At 49.0% G+C, this 23,787-nt stretch overlaps 1 protein-coding gene across 1 annotated transcript in view; it reads right to left on the bottom strand.

The window, feature by feature from the left end:
- The window catches only part of KPNA1 (karyopherin subunit alpha 1), a 146,184-nt gene that overhangs the window by 33,864 nt on the left and 88,533 nt on the right, over positions 1 to 23,787 (bottom strand). Inside the window, exons 8-11 of the mRNA XM_065403407.1 lie at positions 22,436 to 22,535; positions 20,845 to 21,008; positions 17,685 to 17,763; positions 8,661 to 8,786 (exon numbers count right to left, since the gene is read on the bottom strand). Of these exons, the coding sequence (XP_065259479.1) occupies positions 8,661 to 8,786; positions 17,685 to 17,763; positions 20,845 to 21,008; positions 22,436 to 22,535 (469 nt within the window). The remainder of the gene's footprint in view (positions 1 to 8,660; positions 8,787 to 17,684; positions 17,764 to 20,844; positions 21,009 to 22,435; positions 22,536 to 23,787) is intronic.

Genomic DNA, 23,787 nt, shown 5'->3' with positions numbered 1-23,787 from the left:
CAGACTCTTGCTCTTCCTATTACCAGGAAAGGCAGCAATGGCATCCTCCTACCACATAATCTCTTTGCTAGAACCTGGAGGAGCAGTGGCTTCAAACACCTGCCGAGATAAGACAGTCTGAAGATTCTCTCTCACTGGAAGGGTAGACAGACTTATCCCCTTGTCTACCGCCTCAGTGTCTACTTTGTCTCTATGCTCTCCTCAAAGAGCTTACCAACAAAAAACTGAGAAAGATATCAGATTTTAGCTTGCAATTCCCGTTTCTTCAGGTGGAGCCATAGGCCCCTAAGATGTGTCTTTGGTAATTTTGAACGTACGGTACAGCAAACTGGAGTCGGGTAAAGCACCAGTCCCGAAAATGTTGCTTGGGAAATCTAGTTTAAAACAGAGTTTATGCAGGTTTTTTTTTTTTTGCTGATGCTCACAATGGGCTCCTTATTGACTACAGAACAGCACAATAGGAAACTGCAGGCAAAACTCTCAGGATTCAAACTACTGCATCCATGTTTAGTCTGAGTGATCTTATTCTCCTCTGTAGGTTTGGTGGGAATACTCCTTCAGCTGATCTGACTACGGAAGCCATAGCAGGCTTCTGGCCTGGTCTCAGAGGAGGGAGCTTCCATGCAGCCTGCTCAACTGTCTCAGCATGGACCTCATCCACATACAGCCTACGATCTGGTTTCACCACCACCTGCTGTCTGCCATTTCTGATGGGGGAGAAGCTGAAAGTGCTGTCCTTCAAACCGTCCTCAGAAAGAAAGGTGTTTCCACCCCAACCCCTACTTTCTTTTGAGGGCAACTACACCTGTATTTCCCCTTAGTGGTTCAGCAAGGGCACCCACTCTCAGGGTCCCCTGGCTGCCACCTCTCATGGGTTGAGATCCACATCTCTCTCCCTTCTGATTAGAGTATTCCCTGCCTTCTCTTTGTTATTCCCAGCAAAAGATAGTTTGCCTAAACAGGCCTGTTTGTTTCTCCCCTCAGAGATGGTACACAGTGTAATTGCCAACAGTTATAAATTACCACCCAGCACTTCCTATGCAAGCCTATTTTATTCTTAAGGTAAAAACCATTACAGAGAAAACATATTAAAATAATAAAAACCTATACGCATACTAATAAACTTACCAGAGATCACCCCAATTGCCTCCAACATATGCTCTTCCAGGTGAGTCTTTCAAACACAAAAGGGGGTTGCTTTTGTGGTCAACAAGTCCATAGAATCATAGAAGATTAGGGTTGGAAGAGACCTCAGGAGGTCATCTAGTCCAACCCCTGCTCAAAGCAGGACCAACACCAACTAAATCATCCCACCCAGGGCTTTGTCAAGCCAGGCCTTAAAAATCTCTAAGGATGGAGAATCCAGAACAGACTCAGCTCAGAACTAGCATACCCATGAAAAGTTTAGTCCACCTTTATACAGTTCAGGGATCTCTGATCTGGAGTTTCCAGGAGCAGGTAATCAGTATATAATGGGTTCTTCTCCTCAGGGGATAGCTTCAAAAGGCCTCCTAGAAAACCGACTTCACACATATTGTCCCAAACAGTCCTCTGACGTTCCTAACATTTACATTAGTCATGTCCCTAGAAAAGTTGCATACAATCCTACAATAACACAAACAATTGTGTTTTTAATACAATGGACCCCAGAGATATTAAACCTAATTGAATGAAGTGTAATTTAATTCAATAAAGTTTATTCAGGATACTGCAGGAAATTGCCATCTGTCACAGGCAGTTTTGAGACAAAAACCTCAAAGCCAATGAGGAAACTTGAGACGTTTAGTTTAAAATATTTTTTAAATCCTGTGAAAGCTCTGCCACAAAGTGAGACCTGCAGTCTGTTACAAGTGCAGATTGGAGGTAGACAATTCTGGAGAGTTCTTCCTGAGGGACAACCCTAACCCAGGCTCAAAGCCGCCAAAATCACCAGCGTAAACACAACTATGCTGACAGAAGAGTGCATCTGTCACCATAGCTGATGTTGTTTGAGAAGGTGGTATTATTGTGCCAGCAGGACTTATCCTCCTATTGGTATATGCTGTGATTACATGGGGGGGGGGGGGGGGTTTCTATACCAGCATAGCTATGCTTTGCCAGCACAGCCTCTGTAGTGTAGACATGGCCTTTAAATGAAATTTGTTCCTACACTGAGCACTGAAGACAGCATGGTAAAAGACAGTTACCTTTTCTGTAACTGGTGTTCTTCGAGATGTGTTGCTCATGTCTATTCCACAATAGGTGTGCGTGCTCGCCACATGCACCAGTGTCGGAAGTTTTCCCCCTAGCAGTACCTGTAGGGGAGCGCCCCTAACGACCCCTAGAGTGGCGCCTCCATGGCGCGGTATAAGGGGTGCTGCGTGCTCCCCCCACCCTCAGTTCCTTCTTGCCAGACAACTCCGACAGAGGGGAAGGAGGGCGGGATGTGGAATAGACATGAGCAACACATCTCGAAGAACACCAGTTACGGAAAAGGTAACTGTCTTTTCTTCGAGTGATTGCTCATGTGTAATCCACAACAGGTGATTCCAAGCTATATCTGTTGGAGGTGGGTAGGAGTTCACAAATTCTCGGGATGGAGCACAGCCCTGCCGAACCCAGCGTCTTCTCTGGTCTGGGAGACGATCGCATAATGCGAGGTGAACGTGTGAACGGAAGACCATGTGGCAGCCCTGCAAATAACCTGAATGGGGACATGGGCTAAAAAGGCAGATGAGGCTTGCGCCCTAGTCGAGTGTGCCCTTACAATCGACGGCAGAGGGATTCCTGCCAGGTCATAACAGGTATGGATGCACGAGGTGATCCAGTTGGAGAGCCGCTGAGTGGAGATCGGCTGACCCCTCATGCATTCAACTGAGGCGATGAACAGCTGTGAAGACTTCCTGAATGGCTTAGTCTGTTCCGGGTAAAAGGCCAGAGCCCATCTCATATCCAGCGTATGGAGGCGGCACTCCTCACTGGACACATGGGGCTTGGGGCAGAGGACCGAAGGAAAACGCCCTGAGCCATGTGGTAGGCGGAGACCACCTTCGGGAGGAACAAAGGATGTGGACGGAGCTGGACCTTATCCTTATGGAACACTGTGTACGGGGGCTCGGAGGTCAGGGCCCTGAGTTCCAAGACGTGTCTAGCTGATCTGATCGCCACCAGGAAGGCTACCTTCCACGACAGGTGCGACCAGGAACATGTAGCTAATGGCTCAAAGGGGGGACCCGTCAACCGGGCCAGCACCAAGTTCAGGTCCCATTGGGGGCCTAACTTATGGGAAGAGACGATTCAATCCCTTAAGGAATTGGCCAGTCATAGCGTGGGAGAATACCGTGTGCCCCTGAACCAGCGTGTGGAAGGCCGATATGTCCGCCAAATGCATCTTGACGGATGAGGGTGCCAGGCCTTGGGCTCTAAGGTGAAGGAGATAGTCTAAAATGAGCTGGATCATGGCAGCCAAGGGGGAAAACGCCCTGCTCAGCCGCCCATCGGGAAAACCAAGACCACTTTGCCAAGTAGGCTCGACGCATGGAGGGTCGCCTGCTTTCCAAGAGGACGCGCTGAACCCCTTCTGAGCACATCCTTTCCTCCCGGCCTAACCATTGAGCAGCCACGCCGTGAGGTGGAGTGCCGCTAGGATGGGGTGCAGGAGGCGGCCCTGGTCCTGGAAGACCAGATCTGGGCAGGATGGCAATAGCCCTGACAGGGCGACCGCCAGGCTCGTGAGGGTCCTGTACCAATGTTGCCTGGGCCACGCCAGGGCAATCAGGAGGACCCGAGCCCTGACCGTCTTTATCTTTTCCAGGACCTTGCCGATCAGTGGGAATGGGGGGAAGGCATAGAGAAACTGGACTGACCAGGATAGGAGGAAGGCATTGGGGATAGCGCCAAGTCCCAGCCCCCCCCAGAGCAGAACTAGGGACATTGACAGTTCTGCCGAGTTGTGAACAGGTCCACCTGGGGAGTTCCCCACTCTTGGAAAAGTCTGTGCACCACCTCTGTGTGGAGAGAACACTCGTGCTGAGAGGAGAAGTCCTGGATCAAGCGATCCGGCCGCGAGTTCCAGGTGCCCGGTAGGTGGTAGGCCTGGAGGCAAATGTCGTGGGCTATACAGAAGTCCCACAGCCTGAGGGCTTCCAGGCAGAGGGCAGAGGATCAGGCCCTGCCTTGCCTGTTGATGTAAAATATCGAGGCCGTGTTGTCCATGAGAACCCTGACCACCCTGCCCTCCAGGTGCGAGCGGAAGGACACACAAGCCAGCCAGACCACCCTGAGTTCCTTGATGTTTATGTGGAAGGCCAGGTCCTGAGCAGACCACAGAGCTTGGGTCTGAATGTCCCCCACATGGGCTTCCCCACCCCAGGTCCAATGCATCAGACACCAGTTCCATCGATGGGGGCCTGCATCTGAATGGGACCCCTCGGAGCATGTTTCCAGGGGAGGATCACCATTGTAGGGAGATGATCACCGGCTCGGGCACAGTGAGGACCTTGTCCATTATGTCTGGGGCCTGGGAAAACACCGAGGCCAACCAGAGCTGGAGGGGCCTCATCCTGAGTCTGGTGTGGCGAACCACATATGTGCACGCCGACATGTGTCCGGTGATAGGGAGGCCCTGGCCGACGTGGTGTCCAGAACTACCTCCATAAACTCTATGCGCTGTACTGGGACTAATGTGGACTTGGTGTTGTTCACCAACAGGCCCAGAGTGGTGCACGTGGACAGGAGTGCCACGTGATCCCGCACCTGCGACCAGGAGCTGCCCTTGACCAGCCAGTCATCCAGATAGGGGAAGATCTGGACCCCATGGCGTCTGAGGTAGGCCGCTACCACCGACATAGACTTTGTGAATACCCTGGGGGCAGTGGACAGGCCAAACGGGAAGACCGTAAATTGGTAGTGTTCCTGCCCAACCGTGAAACGGAGGAAGTGCCTGTGCCCCTCGAATATATGGATGTGGAAGTACGCGTCCTGCAGATTGAGGGCGGTGTACCAGTCCCCGGGATCCAGGGAGGGGATGATAGAGGCCAGAGAGACCATGCGGAACTTGAGCTTCACCATGAACTGGTTCAGGCCTCGCAGGTCCAGGATGGGCCTGAGCCCCCCTTTGGCCTGCGGGATAAGGAAATAGCAGGAGTAGTACCCCTTGCATATGAACTCCGCTGGCACCACTTCCACCGCTCCTAGGCCCAGGAGCCGCCCCACCTCCTGCTCGAGCAGAGCCTCGTGAGAGGGGTCCCCCAGGAGGGACAGGGGCAGAGGGTGGTTGGGCGGGGTAGAGGTAAACTGGATGGTGTAGCCCCGGGAGATGGTGCTGAGGACCCATTGGTCTGAGGTCAGCCGCAACCACTCCGGAAGAAAAGCACACAACTGGTTGGAGAAGGGAAGCTTTATTGTGGGTGGATCACTGATACGAACTGGTAGGTGACCCCCGGGCGTCCCGTCAAAACTGCCGTTTCTCCGCCTATTTGCCCTTGGAGGACCCAGGCTGGGGGGCGGACCGGGACTGCTCCTACGGGCATTTCTTATAGTCCCGCAACTTTTTATAAGAGGGCTCGTATTTAGCGTGGGTGGCCTGCGTGGGAGCCTGCTGCGGCTTAAACTTAGGTCTAGCCGGAGCCAGAACATAGAGGCCAAGAGTCTTAAGCGTAGTGCGGGAGACTTTGAGGCCATGCGGTTTTATGTCCGTTTGTTCCACAAACGGAGCCTTGCCGTCAAACGGGAGGTCCTGCACCTCACTGAACAGCCCAGACAGCAGGAGCCACAATGCCCTTCTCATGGACACCGCGGAGGCCATGTCAGCCACATCCAATGCTGCCTGCAGGGTTGCCCTGGCAGCCGCTGTACCCTCCTCCACCAGAGCTTTGAACTCCTTCCTGTCACGCTCCTGGAGGGAGTCCTTGAATTTGGGCAGAGAGCCCTACAGATTGAACTCATACCGACCCGAGAGAGCTTGACTGTTTGCCACCCGTAACTGAAAACTCGAGGACGAATAAATTTTTCTCCCAAATGAATCCAGCCTCCTTGAATCTTTATTTTTTGGAGTAGGGGCTGGTTGGCCCTGCCGCTCCCTGTGGTTGACTGACTCCACCACCAGGGAGTTAGGGGCAGGGTGGGTGTATAGATATTCATGCCCCTTGGCGGGCACAAAGTACTTGCACTCTGCTCTCTTTGAGATGGGGGGCAAGGAGGCCGGGGTTTGCCCCAAGGCATTTTAAATTTTTGCCACCCCTTCGTGAAGTGGCAGGGCCACCCTGACAGGTACTGAGGCGAATAAGATGTTGAAGAGGGAGTCCGAGGGCTCCTCCACCTCCTCTGCCTGAAGGTTGAGGTTTGATGCCACCCTTTTCAATAGTTCCTGGTGGGATTTAGAGTCCTCCTGCAGGACGGAGGGAGGAGGGGCTGTAATCGCCTCATCAGGGGAGGGTGAGGAGACGGGCGCGGTATTTTGCATGTCCACCAGCACCGGAGGATCCACCACTTGATCACTCTCCGGGCACGGCGCCAAAGATGCACGTCTCACTGCCTCCGTCCTTGGGAGGCTGGGAGAGGGAGGCCGACGGCCATTCCGGAGGCTGCGTCGGGGGCCATGGGGCCCACTGGTACCACTGTGCCGGCCACGGAGCCCGGTGCCACTGCACCTGCTGTGGCACCGGCGGAGCAGGCTGTTCGGCCTGGCTGGCCTGTCCCATCGATCGACGACTACGAAGGGAGGTCTGGCTGGCGTACGTCCTGCTGCTGTCCCTGGACCGGGAGGAGTGGCGGTGCCGGGAGCGGTGCCAACCACGAGACCGTGACCCTGACGTGGAGGAATGGTACTACTGGTAGCAGCTGCTCCGCGATCATCTCCGGTGGGCAGATCCGCGATGGCGATCGATGCCCAGGACTGCGGGAGCAAGACGACGAACGGGAACGACGTCAATGTTCATGTTGTGACTGGCTACGATAGGTCCTCATCTCCGAGGGGCTTTGGCGGCATCTGCCGCAGTCTCGTTGGTGTCCGCTCCTCGAGGCGGAGCGGTGCCTGGAGTCTCTGTCAGTCGGAACCCAACTGGACAACCTGGTGGGGGTCGACTACGCACGGGATGGTTGCTGAGTGGTGAACGGCGTCGGGAACATTCCCTCAACTCTGACCGGTACCAAGTCGGGTGGTGACTGTGGAGATCCCAGCGGTGGCTTGCATCTGGACCGCGGAGCCAGCATTGGCAGTGCCCCTGGTACTGGCATGGGCATAATGTCCCGGGCCGCTTGCGTGGAGGGCATCCGGACATCCGGGGAAGCCTGCTCCAAATGGGCCGGGCTACTCCGCTCGACCTGAGTCGGAGACCTGGAGGCTGATGGGGACCAAGGACTGCCCAACATGGGTCTAGCCTCTCCCCCAGTTTGGCCCCGGTGCCGTGGCAGAGAAGGCCTCTTCTTAGCCTTCTTGGCATGCCCTGCAGACAGGGAGCAGTGCCAACTGGTAGATGGTGCCAGGGGGTCGCCGCGTCGACACCACGGTACCCGGTGCCAATTCGTAGTGGCATGCCGGAGCCGGGGTCAACGGGGTCATCAGGATGGCCCGGAGCTGAATGTCTCTCTCTCTTTTGGTCTGAGACTTGAACGACTTGCAAATTTTGCAGCGATCGCTGAGATGGGTTTCACCCAAACAGTGTAAACAGTCCACGTGCGGATCACTCACTGGCACGGGTCACCTACAAGTGTCGCATGACTTAAAACCCGGGGCACGGGGCATGCCCGGCTCGGGCGCATTAAACTAAACTAAACTAAACTAATCAAACTACTTTAACTACAGGTACTACTACACTGAACGAACAAGAGTTCTGGAGGAGAGCTGCAGACAAGCTGGAACAGAGCAGTTCCGAAGCTCCTTCACTGGCGGCAAGAAGGAACTGAGGGTGAGGGGAGCGCACAGCACCCCTTATACTGCACCATGGAGGCGCCACTCCAGGGGTCGCGGGGGGCGCTCCCCTACGGGTACTGCTAGGGGAAAAACTTCCGGCACCGGTGCACATGGCGAGCACGCACACCTATTGTGGAATACACATGAGCAATCACTTGAAGAAGAATAAAAGTTGAGAGTCGGGGAGGAGAAGTCCTCAGCTTGAGGATCAGTGCTTTTCAATATCTTGGTAAAAACTGTTTTTGATTTTAGTTGAGCTGGATAGGCTAAAACGAGGTACAATGGGAATGTAGACAAGAAGAAATTAAGCAAGTATTTGACAGAGTAGATTTCCAGATTAAGTGGTGAAGTAAAGAAGTGTTTGTGTGTTTAACCAAAATTTGGCTATTGGGAGTATCTAACCACACTGGGTGTTGAGGGGATGAGATCACAGGGGATTAGTGGTTTTTGTTTTGTTTATTTGCTGATCGGGCTTTCCTCCAGATTTTTTGTAGCAATGTTGTTTTCTTGCATTTAATAGCATTTTGCTTTCTTCTGGCATAACTTTTCCTCCCGTCTCAAGTGTTTGAATGTGAAAACAAACAAACAAACAAAAAAACTTTAAAATGTTTTAAGCTAACAAATTCCATAGCAGAGATGGCAGCATTGTTAAAGCCTTCCACAAATATAGGCTGGTCATATATAAACTATAATTGCAATGCCACCTGATGGGCATTCCTCCTAGACTGAAGGACAAAGATCACTAAAGGAACATAGCTGGGTAAGTTACCTGGATCTGTGCTCTGTTTCCAGCTGTAATGTTGGATATTGTCCAACATGCCTCCTTTTTGATAGACTCCTTAGGGCTGCTCAGCAAGTGCAATAAACTCTGCAGAGCTGAGCAATTCAGAATTACCTGAAGAGAGAGACAGAGAGACACACACACACCTTAGACTGTGTCCAGAAAAGACAGCCATTTGAACACAGGTGGGGAGGGATAGCTCAGTGGTTTGATCATTGGCCTCCTAAACCCAGGGTTGTGAGTTCAATCCTTGAGGGGGCCACTTGGGGATCTGGGGCAAAATCAGTACTTGGTCCTGCTAGTGAAGGCAGGGGGCTGGACTCGACCTTTCAGGGTCCCTTCCAGTTCTAGGAGATAGGTATATCTCCACATTAAAAAAAAAAAAAAATCCCTAAAAGGAAAGACCATCACCATTTATCTAGTACTTTTCACCAGATGTTCCCAGAATACTTCACAAAATAGTAATTAATCCCCTTGTTAAGTAAATAAGTGTTGTCCTCATTTTATGGACAGGGAAACTGATGCACAGAGAAATTAAGTGATTCAGTGCAGGGACCATGTGTTCAATACGTATTTATACAGCACCTAGCACAATGTGAGGTCCTGGATCCAAATGTGGCCCTAATGAACATGAAGGAGGTTTTGTTTTTTGTTTTTATTGGTTTTCTTTTTGCACTGAGACTCCTTAAACGGACAGGCTCTGCATTTCTTTGGCTCTCTAGTTCCCTGCCTCACTGTCTCAGCCTGTGAGGCCTGGTCCACACTGTAACTGACTCCTGGATTCCAGTTGTGAACACCAAGATTCCCCCCAGAATGGATTTCTGTGACCAAGTTATATACGAAAGAAGCTGGTTGTTAAATACAACAATGTTAACATAACCCTCAGATACGGGCTATAAACAATGCACTGTAACAATTAGAAAGATCACACAACTGTCTCAAGAACTACTTCTGTTAAACTGAAACAGAATGTTTCTGGTTGCTATTAACCGGTCTTCCTACCTGAACTCGGTGTTATGAAACTGAAGAAGATATATCAAAATGATGTATTCTCATACACAATATGTCATCAGTGAACTAATGAACTAATTACTGGGTTAGGAAACGACAGTTACCTTTTCCGTAACTGGTGTTCTTCGAGATGTGTTGCTCATGTCTATTCCACAGTAGGTGTGCGTGCTCGCCACGTGCACCAGTGCCAGAAGTTTCCCCCCTAGCAGTACCAGTGGGGGGGAGCACCCCCCGTGACCCCTGGAGTGGCGCCTGCCTGGTGCGGTATAAGGGGAGCTGCACGCTCTCCCCACCCTCAGTTCCTTCTTGCCAGACAATTACGGCAGAAGGGAAGGAGGGCGGGATGTGGAATAGACATGAGCAACACATCTTGAAGAACACCAGTTACGGAAAAGGTAACGGTCTTTTCTTCTTTGAGTGATTGCTCATGTGTATTCCACAGTAGGTGATTCCAAGCTATATCTATTGGAGGTGGGTAGGAGTTCACAAGTACAGAGTACCGCCCTGCTGAACCCAGCATCATCCCTGGTTTGGGAGATTATCGCATAGTGCGAGGTGAACGTGTGAACCGAAGACCATGTGGCTGCCCTACAAATGTCCTGTATAGGGACATGGGCCACGAAGGCAGCCGACGAGGCCTGCGCCCGCATCGAGTATGCCCTCACAATGGGCAGCGGCGGGACACCCACCAGCTCATAACGGGAGCGGATGCACGAAGTGATCGAGTTGGAAAGCCGCTGCGAGGAAATTGGCTGGCCCCTCGCGCGCTCAGCCGAGGCGACGAACAGTTGCGAGGACTTTCTGAACGGCTTGGTTCGCTCGAGGTATAAAGCCAGTGCCTGCCGCACATCGAGCATGTGGAGACGGCGCTCCTCACTAGTTGCGTGAGGCTTGGGGCAGAGGACTGGTAGAAAAATGTCCTGACTCATGTGGTAGGCAGAGACCACCTTCGGAAGGAACGCGGGGTGTGGGCGGAGCTGGACCTTATCCTTATGAAAGACCGTATATGGCGGCTCGAAGGTCAGGGCCCTGAACTCCGAGACCCACCTGGCCGACGTGATAGCAACCAGGAAGGCCACGTTTCACGAGAGGTGAGACCAGGAACATGTGGCTAACGGTTCAAACGGGGGGGCCCCGTAAGACGAGCCAGCACCAGATTCAGGTCCCATTGTGGGACCAGGGGCTTAGAATACGAGTAAAGCCGGTCCAAACCCTTAAGGAACCGGCTGGTCATAGCATGGGAGAACACAGTGTGTCCTTGCACTGGGGGATGGAAGGCCGATATGGCCGCCAGGTGCACCGACTAACGAGGGTGCCAGGGCCTGGGCCCTCAGGCGGAGGAGGTAATCAAGAATAAGCTGGATCAGGGCGGCCAGTGGGGACACACCTTGGTCTGTCGCCCACCTCGAAAACCGAGACCACTTTGCCATGTAGGAGCGGCGAGTGGAGGGCCGTCTACTTTCGAGGACGCGCTGAACCTGTGCTGAGCATGCCCTTTCCTCGCCACATAGCAACTGAGCAGCCACGCCGTGAGGTGAAGAGCTGCCAGGTTGGGGTGGAGGAGGCAGACCTGGTCCTGAGAGAGCAGGTCCGGGCAGAGCGGCAACAGCCACGGTGGAGCCACCGCCAGGCCCAAGAGGGTCCCGTACCAGTGCTGCCTGGGCCAATGAGGACGACCCTGGCTTTGTCCGTCTTTATTTTCTCCGGGACCCTGCTGATCAGCGGGAACGGGGAAAAGGCGTAGAGAAGCTGGCCTGATCAGGACAGGATAGAGGCAGCAGAGATAGCGCCCCTTCCTAGGCCCCCCCTGGAGCAGAACCGAGGGCATTGTCGGTTCTGCCGGGTCGCGAACAGGTCCACCTGGGGAGTTCCCCACCTTTGGAAGAGCTGGTGGTCCACTTCCGGGTGTAGAGACCACTCGTGCTGAGAGGAGAAGTCCCGGCTCAAGCGATCCACCCTCACGTTCCGGGCGCCCAGCAGGTGAAAGGCTTTTAGGTGGATGTCACGGGCTATACAGAAGTCCCACAGACTGAGGGCTTCGTGGCAGAGGGCAGAGGATCAGGCCCCGCCTTGCCTACTGATATAGAACATCGAGGCTGTGTTGTCCATGAGAACCCTGACCACCTTGCCCTTCAGGTGTGAGCGGAAGGCCATACATGCCAGCCGCACCGCCCTGAGTTCCTTGACGTTTATGTGAAGGGTCAGGTCTTGCAGAGACCACAGGCCTTGGGTCTGAAAATTCCCCACATGGGCCCCCCAGCCCAGGTCCGATGCATTGGACACCAGCTCCAACGACGGGGCCCTGTCCCTGAACGAGACCCCTTGGAGCATGTTGCTTGGTGCGGACCACCACCGCAGGGAGGTGATCACCGAGTTCGGCACGGTGAGGACCTTGTCCAGTCTGTCTGTGGCCTGGGAGAACTGCGGGGCCAGCCAGAGCTGGAGGGGCCTGAGTCTGGCGTGGTGGACTAGATACGTGCACGCTGACATGTGACCTAGCAGCTGCAGGCAAGCCCTGAGGCAAGCCCTGGCTGTCATCACCGGGAACCTTGCAATCGAGTCGAACTTGGGTTTTGCCGGAGCAGGGACATAGAGGCCCAAGGTCTGGAGGGTCGTGCGGGAGTCTTTCATGCCGTGCAGCCTTGTGTCTGTCTCCTCCGCAAACAGCGCCTTCCTGTCGAAAGGGAGATCCTGCATGGGCGATTGCGCTTCGCTGGATAGCCCAGAGAGCAGGAGCCATGACACCCATCTCATGGACACCACCGAGGCTATGGACCGTGCAGCCGTGTCTTCTGCATCCAAAGCGGCCTGCAGGGATGCACTTGTGGCCGCTGCCCCTTCCTCCATGAGCACCTTAGACCAGGGGTCTCCAAACTACGGCCCACGGGCTGGATACAGCCCATGGCTTCGATTTGTCCGGCCTCCCAACCAACATCGCATCGGGCGGCAGGACCCCGGCTGGCAGGAGCCCGCGGCAGGAATCCCAGAGCAGCGGCGGGCTGAGCAGCTCAGCCCACCACCGCTCTAGGGTTCCCGCCGCGGGCGCCTGCCAGTCTGTCTCAGCCCGCTGCCAGCCTGGGTTCCTTCACCCAGGCCTGCAGTGGGTGCTGGGTGGGGTCAGTGGCAGGACCCCGGCTGGCAGGAGCCCGTGGCGGGAACCCCAGAGCAGCAGCGGAACTTCATGACGTCACTGCATTCCTGCCAGGGTCGCAGAGCCGATGAGCACACAGTAGGTAGGTTAGTAGCGGCAGAAGGAACTGGATGTGTGATGAGGCGTTGTTTCCCTCGTTTTTTGTCTTAGCACGTGTCAGACTAGTGACAAACGTATATTCGTTGTGTTTAAGTCCGTTGCTTTTGGGGCAATTATGTCGGGAAAAGGACAGAAGAGAAAGGTTGATTCTGAATGTCGCGTGTTTAAAGAACAATGGAGTGTGGACTATTTCGGTATCAAATCAGGTAGTAAAGCATTGTGTTTAATATGTAACGAAACTATTGAAGTGCTAAAAGAATACAACATTCATAGACATTATGAAACCAAGCACTTGTCGAACTACTCTCAATTTATGGGAAAGCTACGTTCAGATAAATTAGAATCCATGAAACGTGGCTTATCATCACAACAGTTTATATTTAAGAAGAAGAAAACCGAGAACGAAGCTGCAACGAGAGCCAGCTTCTAAGTGGCACACCTATTAGCAAAACGAGGAAAACCATTTACTGGTGGCGAGCTAGTTAAAACATGTATGATTCAAGCAGCCGAAGAAATATGCCCAGAAAAAGTAGATTTAAGACAATTAGTCTTTCGGCGAACACAGTTGCTCGCAGAATCGAGGACATTGGTAGTAATATAATTTTCCAGCTGAATGAAAAGGCTAAGAAGTTTGAGTGGTTTTCCCTCGTACTTGACGAGTCAACCGATGTTTCCAATACTTTGCAGCTGCTGTTTATTCGCTGTGTTGGCAGTAATTTTGAAGTTACGGAAGAACTAGCTTCTGTGCATAGTATGCATGGAACAAACACAGGTGAAGAATTTTCAAAGAAGTTGAAAAGTCACTTTCTCAATACAACCTGCAATGGAAACAATTGAAGTGCGTTACAACCAATGGCGGTAGAAACATGTGCGGTTCAAAAAAAGGTTTGGTTGGACAAATCTACAAAGCTTGTGAAAGTGTCGGCTGTCCCAAGCCTATGATTTTTCATTGCATTCTTCATCAGCAAGCATTGTGCAGGAAATATTTGGATTTGTCATGTGTTATGGAACCCGTAGTTTCAACCGTGAATTTCATTCACTCGCATGGACTTAACCATCGTCAGTTCCAAGCACTTCTGGGGGAAATAGAATCAGAATATCATGATTTGCCCTACCACACTTCAGTTCGATGACTTAGCTGTGGAAAGTTTGTGTCATGATTTTTCGAGCTTAAAACTGAAATTGAAATGTTCTTAAATAAAAAAAATGACCTCTACCTTTACTCACAAACAGTGAATGGCTTTGGAAATTAGCTTTTTTCGTAGACTTGACCAAGCACATGAATGACTTCAATCTTAGACTAAAAGGGGAAAACGGGCTTATCTGTGACATGTACTCCCAGGTGAAAGCATTCAGGCAAAAACTAGTTCTTTTCGAGTCCCAACTGATGAGGGACTGCTTTGCTCATTTTACATGTTGTGAAAAGTTCAACCAAGAAACTGAATCACAATTCCCAACTAGGTTTGCACAAGAAATAATTTCTGATCTGAAACTACAGTTCCAGGAGCGTTTCTCTGACCTTGATGTGAATGCAGGAGAAATATGGATCTTCCAAAACCCATTTGATTGCGATCTTGAAACACTGCCACCTGAACTTCAAATTGAAGTGACTGACCTGCAATCCAATGACTTGTTGAAGGACAAATATAAGAAAGGAAATCTGGTAGAGTTCTATAAATGCCTGCCAAGTTATCATTATGCTCATGTAAAAAACTTTGTCTGTGGATTAATGTCAGTGTTTGGCACTACTTATGTGTGTGAAAAAACATTTTTGATGAGGATATATGTGAAATCCAACTACAGCTTGACCTTGTCTGATGAACATTTGCAATCAATTATGATGATAGGGAACACTAACTTTGAACCACAGCTAAATGTAATTTTGTCAGAAAAACATCAGTACCATACTTCTCACTAATCCTAAAATAATATATATATTTTTTAACGATTTTGCATATATTTAATTTTTTCCACAGTCGCTTCGGCCCATGAAGCCCCTTCAAAAATCTAATATGGCCCTCGTCTCAAAGTTTGGAGACCCCTGCCTTAGACTCTTTTCTATCGCGCTCCCGGAGGGAGTCCTCGAACTTGGGGAGGGATCCCCAGAGATTAAATTCGTAGCGACCCAGGAGAGCCTGATGATTTGCTACTCTTAGCTAGAAGCTTGATGACGAATAAACTTTTCTCCCGAAAGCATCCAGCCTCTGAGAGTCTTTGTTCTTAGGAGTCGGGGCTGGCTGCCCCTGCCGCTCCCTGCGGCCGCTCCCTGTGGTTGACCGACTCAAGGAGTTGGGCACCGGGTGGGTATACAAATTTTCGTGCCCCTTAGTGGGTACAAAGTACTTGCACTCCGCCTTCTTAGAGATGGGAGCCAACGAGGCTGGTGTTTGCCACAGGGCATCTGAAATTCTTGCGCCACCCCTTCATGGAGCGGCAAGGCCACCCTGCCCAGTGCCAAGGAGGACAGCACATTGAACAGAGTCTGAGGGCTCCTCCATCTACTCTGCCTGGAGGTGGAGGTTCACTGCCACCCTTTTTAAGAGCTCTTGCTGGGCCCGGTAGTCCTCCTGCGGGACGGAGGGGGACAGGGCCGCAATCAGCTCCTCCGGACAGGGCGAGGAGGCCGGTGCGGTGCTTTGGATGTCAGCCGGCACCGGAGGATCCACCACCTGGTCGGACTCTGGGCATGGCGCTGAGGATATGGGTCCCACCGACTCCTTTCTTGGTGGTCTAGGGATGGAGGCCGACGGTACTTCCGATACCTCGGCCACCGAGTGAGTCCCTATGGGGGGCTGCACCGGGGGCCACGGTGCCCACTGGTACCACTGGGCCGGCCATGACGCTCGGTGCCACTACACTTGCTGAGGCACCGGTGGGGCCAGCTGATCGGGCTGCCTAGCCTGGCCTGTAGACAGGCGACTGTGAGCGGAGGCCAGGCTGGCGTACAACCCGCTGCTGCCTCTGGACCGGGAGTGGCGGCGGTGCCGGGATGTACGTCGACCACGGGACCGCGACCTCGAGGCGGAAGAACGGCACCGACGGTAGTAGCTGCTCCACGAACAGTCTCGCAAGGCGCTGGCGATCGACACCCGTAGCTACGGTGCCTTGGCAGAGACTTGGAGCAGGAGCCCGAGCAGGAAGGGCGTCGACGGCCATGCTGCGACCGACTGCAGTACCTCCTTCGAAACGAGGACCGTTGGCGACGTCCGCCATGGTCCTATCGGTATTCGCTCAGCAAAGATGAGCAGTGCCAGAAGTCCCGATCGGATGGCACCCATCCAGATAGACTGGCTGGTGTCGAGGGCGATCCACATGGACTGAGCCCTGAACGGTCACTGGGCGGTGAGTGGTGTTGGGAACATTGCCTCGACTGAGACCGGTACCGCGCCGGTGGTGACTGCGGCGATCCCAGTGGTGGCTTGCCTCTGGAGCGTGGGGCCGACATCGGCGGAGCTCCAGGAACCGGCATGGACATAATGTCCATAGCCGCCTGGAGGGCTTCGAGCGTAGATGGCATCCAGAGAGGCCTGCTCCGAAGGAGCCGGGCTACCCCGCTCAACGTGAGTCAGAGGGCTAGGGCCCGGTGGGGATCGAGGACTACCCAACGTGGGCCTTGCCTCTGTCCCAGACTTCCCTCGGTGCCGTTGCGAAGAGGAAGTCTTTCCAGTCCTCTTGGCGTGCCCCGTGGAAGGGGAGCGGTGTCGACTAGTCAAAGGTACCGGAGGATCTCCGCATACCGACGCCGCGGTGCTGGGTACCAGTTCGGAGCGGCGTGCTGGGGTCGGGGCCAGCCCCGACTCCATCAGGTGGCCCAGAGTCTAATGTCCCTAATGTCTATGTCCCTTTTGTTCTTTTAGTCCGGGGCTTGAACGACTTGCAGATCTTGCACCTTTCGCTGATATGGGTTTCTGCTAAGCAGCACAGACAGTCTGTGTGCAGGTCACTCCTTGGCATAGAACGCCTGCAAGAGAACGACTTAAATCCTGGGGCACGCCCCAGCTCGGGCTCACTAACTAACTAAACTTAACTGAAAAGCTAACTGGCTACAGGTACTACTGAACTAACAACAGTTCTTCTGGGGACAAGCTACAGCAAAGCTGGAGCTGAGTAGTTCTGACGCACCTTCACTGGTGGCAAGAAGGAACTGAGGATCGGGGGAGCGTGCAGCTCCCCTTATACTGCGCCAGGCAGGCGCCACTCCAGGGGTCGCGGGGGGCACTCCCCCCCTACGGGTACTGCTAGGGGAAAAACTTCCGGCACCGGTGCACGTGGTGAGCACGCACACCTACTGTGGAATACACATGAGCAATCACTCGAAGAAGAACCTGGGTTTCAGCTTTGGCACAGACCACAAAGAAAAAGGAATTTAGTGCTTTCAACCTAGAACTTGGAGGACATTAGGCCACATCATAGAACCACCACAAAATTCAGCATAACAGGTAGTTTTTGCTTGGGACAGAACTAAAACAGGAATACTTAGAGGGTGCTGCAGGTCAAGACTGACCAGCATGTACATACCTATATGGGAACCCAGGATTGGAAAAGCATGGTCAGGACTGAATGCAGTGATGGAGGTTTGCGTGAAAGCTTGAAAAAAAACATGTTCTGCTGCAATCAGTTCCCTGTTGGAGCTCCAAAAATGACAGTTTTTAATCAAAGGAAAACATCAAGGCTTGTGACTATATAAATTACCCCTGCTAACTAAGAGAAAAGAAGATGGTATTACAAGACAGTTGTAGCGGAAGCCATACCTGGGTCTGGATATCATCCCCTGTCACAATGTTCCCGACTGCTCGTAAGGCAGGAGATACCACTTTGTAGTCACTGTGCCTACAAGTCAAAGCAAAGACTTAGATTAAGCAGCCCAAAAGTATCTGCACCTCCACCCTTTAGTCAGGACCCACTGCCACCTTGCTAGCCCTAGGAGAATTCTCCTGCCAAGTTTGACTGAAATTACTGAATTTCTTTTAGAGTTAGAGGCAAGCTAAAATGCATTTTGATTTGAAACTAGTAGCTTTTAAATGTCTGACACTTAACTAGAGCACAGGCTTTAAACAAAACACAACAACCAACACATTGGCCATGATTTTAAAAAGTAAGTGCCTCAACTTAGACTCTTAATTCTAAACTCTAAAGGCACCTGAAAAAATGGCCTGGTTTTCAAAGAACACCAAGCACCCAGGCTCCTCTCATTGACTTGGGAAACTAACTAAGTTCTTGGCCATTGCTGTCTAATCCATTGCAATGTAGGAATATGATGATGAAACATAGCTCTCAGAGGTTATAATCTAATACATATAAATTTGGTGAAGAATAATTCACTGTGGTAGGGGTACCAGTATTTTTCCTTGACAACTTTATCAAAACCAAAAGGAAATTTCCAGATAAACTGATAAAGACTATTAAGATTAAATCAAATTTGTAAATGTGTCTCAAAAACTTAGGGTGAAAATCTTAAAGGAACCCTGTTAGCTTGTGAACTGATTTTCAGAAGTGCTGAACATCCACAGTTTTAATGGATAGAAGCTGCTCAGAACCTCTGAAAATCAGTCATCTGAAATCTAGTTAATTTTAAAAGTGTAATTAAAGTACTTATATAATATGAGTCAATAGTGTAACACTGTTACAAAAAAGGTAAACATCATTCTGGGATGTATTAGCAGGAGTGTTGTAACCTGTATGAAATTTGTTTCTGTATGAAATACTCACAGCATGGAAAATAACTTACTAGCTATAAAAGGGAAACAATGAAACTGACTGCACACAAACTGCTGCCAAATGCACAAAATATACTAATTACAAAAAAAAAAAAAAAAAAAAAAATCTAATCTCTAAAGGCAACTTTAGTACACATTTTTGGTCACTAGTTCCTAAGAATTTTTTTTTTAATTGTTTGGAGGGTTTTATTAGTCACTGAGTGTAAATTAGAATTTCTTTTTCATACGAAACTGAATTTCCCTCTTCCCCTCAACACCAGACAAATTACTCAGAACAGACAAAAAATAAATGACTCATGACTATATCTTCAATTGGACCACATTCTGGCAAGCAAAATGTCCTCCTATTAACAGAATTTCTGTTGGAGTGGCAGGGACCTTAGGAAATTATCTGCATCTAAGTTACCTGAAATTGTTAATTCTGATAAAGTTTGATTAATTCTCAAGTTTCTGTATCTCTTTTCTCATTCTTTAGTGATTCCATCATTAGAGGATGGTGATATGGCCCCTAATAGGATGGAGAAAATTCTAGGAAATATTTTATAATTCCAAAGAGATTAATTGTATAAGCCTCTCTGATATGCAAAATCAATATCCTTTCTATGAAAGGATGAAACGACTATAATATTACACTTCCACAGGCTGAGCTGCCTGCTGTTATTCCTGGCCATTTTGTGTGTCTGCTCAATATAAAAGAGTCAGGAAAATAATTTAGAGTATTTAAATCAGGGTTTTATCAACTACCACATATATTTATTTATGGAGAAGTGAATCGAAAATGCATCATGCATATTTGAGAAAAGTTTAGGAATAGAGGAGAGCTGCAGCAAAAACATTTTTAAAGCAGTTTATAATTAATTATTCTTTGCCCTAAATTTAATGCATCTATTGCTTCCATAGGAGGTAATTTTGCTTTGTTTCTTTTCCTGACCCACATGTTCCTTTTCAAAGACACACTATTGGTTCAGTTCAATTTTGGCATGTACCATGACTGGAAATCAGGTTACCTTATCAATTTTTAGATCCATTCTTAAGGAACAAGTTATACTTGTTTTTCCAGAAGTTTCACAGACTATTTTTTATATTTATGATTGATCAATGGTACCATTTTATTGAAGATCAAACTGAGAAAAAGTAGAAATGGTACTGTTTCCTCTAATGATAAGACAGACATTAAAAATAAAATAGTAAGTAGCATTTTTTTCAGTGATTTTCTCTCATACTGCATTTTTAATAAGTGATTATTAGGTTCTGTTTATTACGGGGTTATCCTCGAGCCATTTTAGCAAGAGAGTTGTACATTTTAGCAAGAGAGATGTCTATTTTCTTATTTCTTTACTGCTCTTTCTTTACACATTTTGTAGGGCTTTGTATTAATGCAGTCATGTCTTGAGGTTAGAGAACAGACTAAGACGTGTATGGACTGAATTTGCTTAAGTCCCATTTTTGTAACTTCGGTATAAAATAAACTGTTGTACCAAATTTCAGTTTTAACAGGACCTTAAAAAGCTATTTTTCAAAATCAAGTTCTTTCTTTTTTTAAAATATATTGTTTATACTCTAGAAACTGTTTATACTCAGTATGAAAGACTAAACGTTTTTCTGAAAATTTCAGCATAAATTTGTAAACTTGGATGCCTAATATCAGGCTCCTAAGTCCATATATAGGTACCAAAATAAAATGTCAAAATGTATAGAAGTGCTGATCACTGACAATTCCCATTAAAGTCAAAGGGAGCTGCAGGGAGTCTGCATTTCAGAAAAAAATCAGTCCACTTTTACTTAGGGGTCTGAACATGATTTAGAAGTCTAATTTTGGGCACCAAGGATTGAAAATGTTGATCCCAATTTTTAACCCCTTTGTTCTGAAGTTGATTACAAATCCCAATCCCCTCAATTCTCCTATGCCCCAATTTATTGCACAAGAAAAGTAGCAACAAAGTCTGAGAATTGCTCTTGGTCTGTAGTCCCTCAAGTTCACCCACTTGCTATTGATGGCTCTTCTGCAGCAGTCTTTGAGAAGAGCAGGGACTGTACAAGCGGTGAACAAGCTGGTTTTAACCCAGGAAACTGACTGTTTAACCCTACTGTTGCAGAAATTCTACCTACCCTTTCTATTGTAGGAAGTTGAGCTGTGAGGAAGCTGTAAAGAGGTAACAGTGAGTAATACATTTGTTTAAAGTGAAGTTCTTACATCAGCAGCTCGACAAGTCTTCTGCACACTCCTGCATCAATCACAGCTTGGATTTTATCATTAGGTCCATCAGACAAATATGACAGGGCCCAGCAGGCATCAGCTAGCACATCTGTGTCATTGACAAAGAGCAGCCAGGACAGCACACTCAGACAGGGTGCAACCTACATTAAGTAGAAAAAGCAGATGTATGAACAGTGGAATTCAAAGGGCCAAGACAGCTGGTAGGAGTATTCTAAAAGCAAGTACTGCTTTTGACTACTGAGCAGTAGAATATGGAGGTACTCATTCTAGAAAAATTGGAGAACCTAAATACTTCCATGCAGTGTCCAATCTACATGGGGAAGCAGGAGTGAATTCTGCTTCAACCTCAGAAGTGCAGACATGGTCAGACATGCAGCAGCACGTCACCACAGGAGAAACTGGGAACATCAGTGTGACATTCAGAATCAGTTATATGCTTTCCAGCCCCTGCACAAGTTGCAGCTATTACCGCTAGTGCCCCGTAATGCTGTCAGGCGCTGGACTATCCAGCAGCAAAGTCACCAGCTTAGTATAAGTGTCCCACCCACTTTCAGACCTGTGCCATAAGTAAAATGGCATGAGCTCAAAGCAGTGTGGCATTAGGGAGAGGTCTTAAATACATCCATGCAGAACCCCACAACTTCCTGTTAGACTAAGCAACTCAGCAACCATCCTGCCCGTATCACTTGTGGCAGTGCCCTATGAAGCCCTGCCAATAGTGATTGCTCCTCCTGGTTCAAACTAGATGCATGCTGTGTACATACCATTTTTGTTACTACGAGTGCATAGTAAACGCCAGACTTTGCTCAGTGTAAATAGGTATGGCACAGTATTGAAGACATAATGGGTAGGATTGCAGACAGTTTGTTCAATACTTCCCATTCCACCAACACCAACACCTCCCGACGAGTGTCAAACACTCATAATTGGTGTTCTGATCTCCAGAAGATAGCAAGTCTTCATTCCATGTACTATGTTAGCAGGACTAGTTTGGAAACTGATTTTTTCATAAAATATCTTTCTCTGAAAAATACTAACCATTCAAAAACCCCACCTCTATCAGTTGTCTAAGAGGTGGACCTGGAGGTACCATTTTAGTTCCTTATAGAGAGCTGTCCACATCCCAAAAAAACACCATCTCAGTTGGTGCTAATTCTCACACACACACCCCGTTGATAGTCTCAGCGAGAGGGGGCAAAGAGTAACTGGATCATGAAAAATGAACTCCCTCTCTTTTCTAGAGGTGGTGTCCATGTTAGAGATGAGACATATTGGCAAGGGCAGTACACATGAGAGAAACTTGCACTGCAGCTGACTATATACTGGACCTAATTCTATGAATCAAGTACTTTACTTCCCAAGCTGTCAATCTATGCACATTTCAATAGCACTAAGCACACTCAAAAACAAGCCTGATTTGTAAGAAGTCTGTTCAAACAGAAATTTTGAAAGTCCCAAATGTTTCTGCTGCTTTGTACTAAACATCACAATGCCTTTCTTTCTTCCTTATTTATCGACACCATCTCACTACCTCTCAAATCCTTGATTTCTTTAACACATTTCTTACCTTGGCAAACTCTGGAGGAGGATTCTTCCCTCTGCAGAGGTTCGACAGAGCCCACACAGCATTTCGGGTCATGGTGAGACGGTTCTGTTTTGAAAGTAATCTGAACATTAAAAACAAAACAGTCAAGGTCTTTACTTCTAAACTCAGTCCAAGAGCAAAGCACACTATAGTGCTGTTATTTCAGATGCGTGAAGCATTTAAGGTGGCCCAAAGTCCAGCTTAGAACGTTTACATTAAACATGTGTCCACTGGTGAAATAAGAATCAGAGACATATGCTCCCCACCTGCAGAGCCACTCCCTGTGGATTTTGCTAGTCCAGTGGCATTTTTGATGCGTCAAAGATGTTTGACAAAAAAAACTGCTATTTTGTTAAAGATCAGGATCTCCATGAAAGTTTTCAATTGATTTAGGAGCTCTGCTCCTCAAATGACAATGTTTTTATAGAGAACAGGACCTTTGAGAAAAGCAACAGTAATTGTGTCAAAGATCTTGTTCTGCATGAAACAGTTCTGCTGGCTCAATAGCTCTACCACTCCTAAAATAATCTGAACAATTACATAGCAATCCTGGTTTTCGTGAAAGTAACTACTATGCTCTTTAACTGGCTGAATAGTTTCATGAAAACAGATCTTTGACAGAGCTTGAGCCAGCTAAAAAAGTTCACAAAGAACAGGAACTGCAACTAAACCACTACTTTAACAAACAGGATCTTCATGAAAGTGGAATCTGTTTTCATTAAACAAGCCATTGTTGTCTCAAAGCTTCACTTTTAATCTATCAGCATTATTCATTGCAACTAAATCCTCATGCGTAATGGTTAGCTGGGAGAGGAGAACGACGTGGTTCCTTTTCAAAGAGGAAAACATATATGGCTTGGCCTAGGCTTTCCCAAATACAAAAGAATAGTAACTGTGGTTCTTCGAGATGTGTGGTCATTCCACTCTTAGTGTGTATATGCCCCACGCAAGGAAGATCTGATTCTTTAAAACAGCAGTGTCTATTTGGGTCATGCATGTGGCCTGAGTGCTCTCTTGTTCCCCATAGCAGAGGGCAATTTAGGGCGGGGTGGTTGGAATCTGCACTCCATTCCTTCACCTATAAGAATCCCATAGATTAGAAGCAGGACTCCTATTAGCAGGCCTGGAAGGCAGATTGTGGAATCTGTGTAGACAACATATTGATTCATAGATTCCAGGGCCAGAAGGGACCACTGTGATCATCTAGTACGACCTCCTGTATAACACAGGCCATAGAACTGCCCCAAAATAATTCCTAGAGCAGATCTTTTAGAAAAACTTGATTTTAAAATTGTCAGTGATGGAGACTCCATCACGATCCTTGGTAAACTGTT

This window comes from Emys orbicularis, chromosome 1, assembly GCF_028017835.1.
Source record: "Emys orbicularis isolate rEmyOrb1 chromosome 1, rEmyOrb1.hap1, whole genome shotgun sequence".
Classification (NCBI taxonomy): domain Eukaryota; kingdom Metazoa; phylum Chordata; order Testudines; family Emydidae; genus Emys; species Emys orbicularis.
The sequence above is the reverse complement of the archived record's forward strand: the minus strand, read 5'-3'. Positions and strand labels throughout refer to the sequence as shown.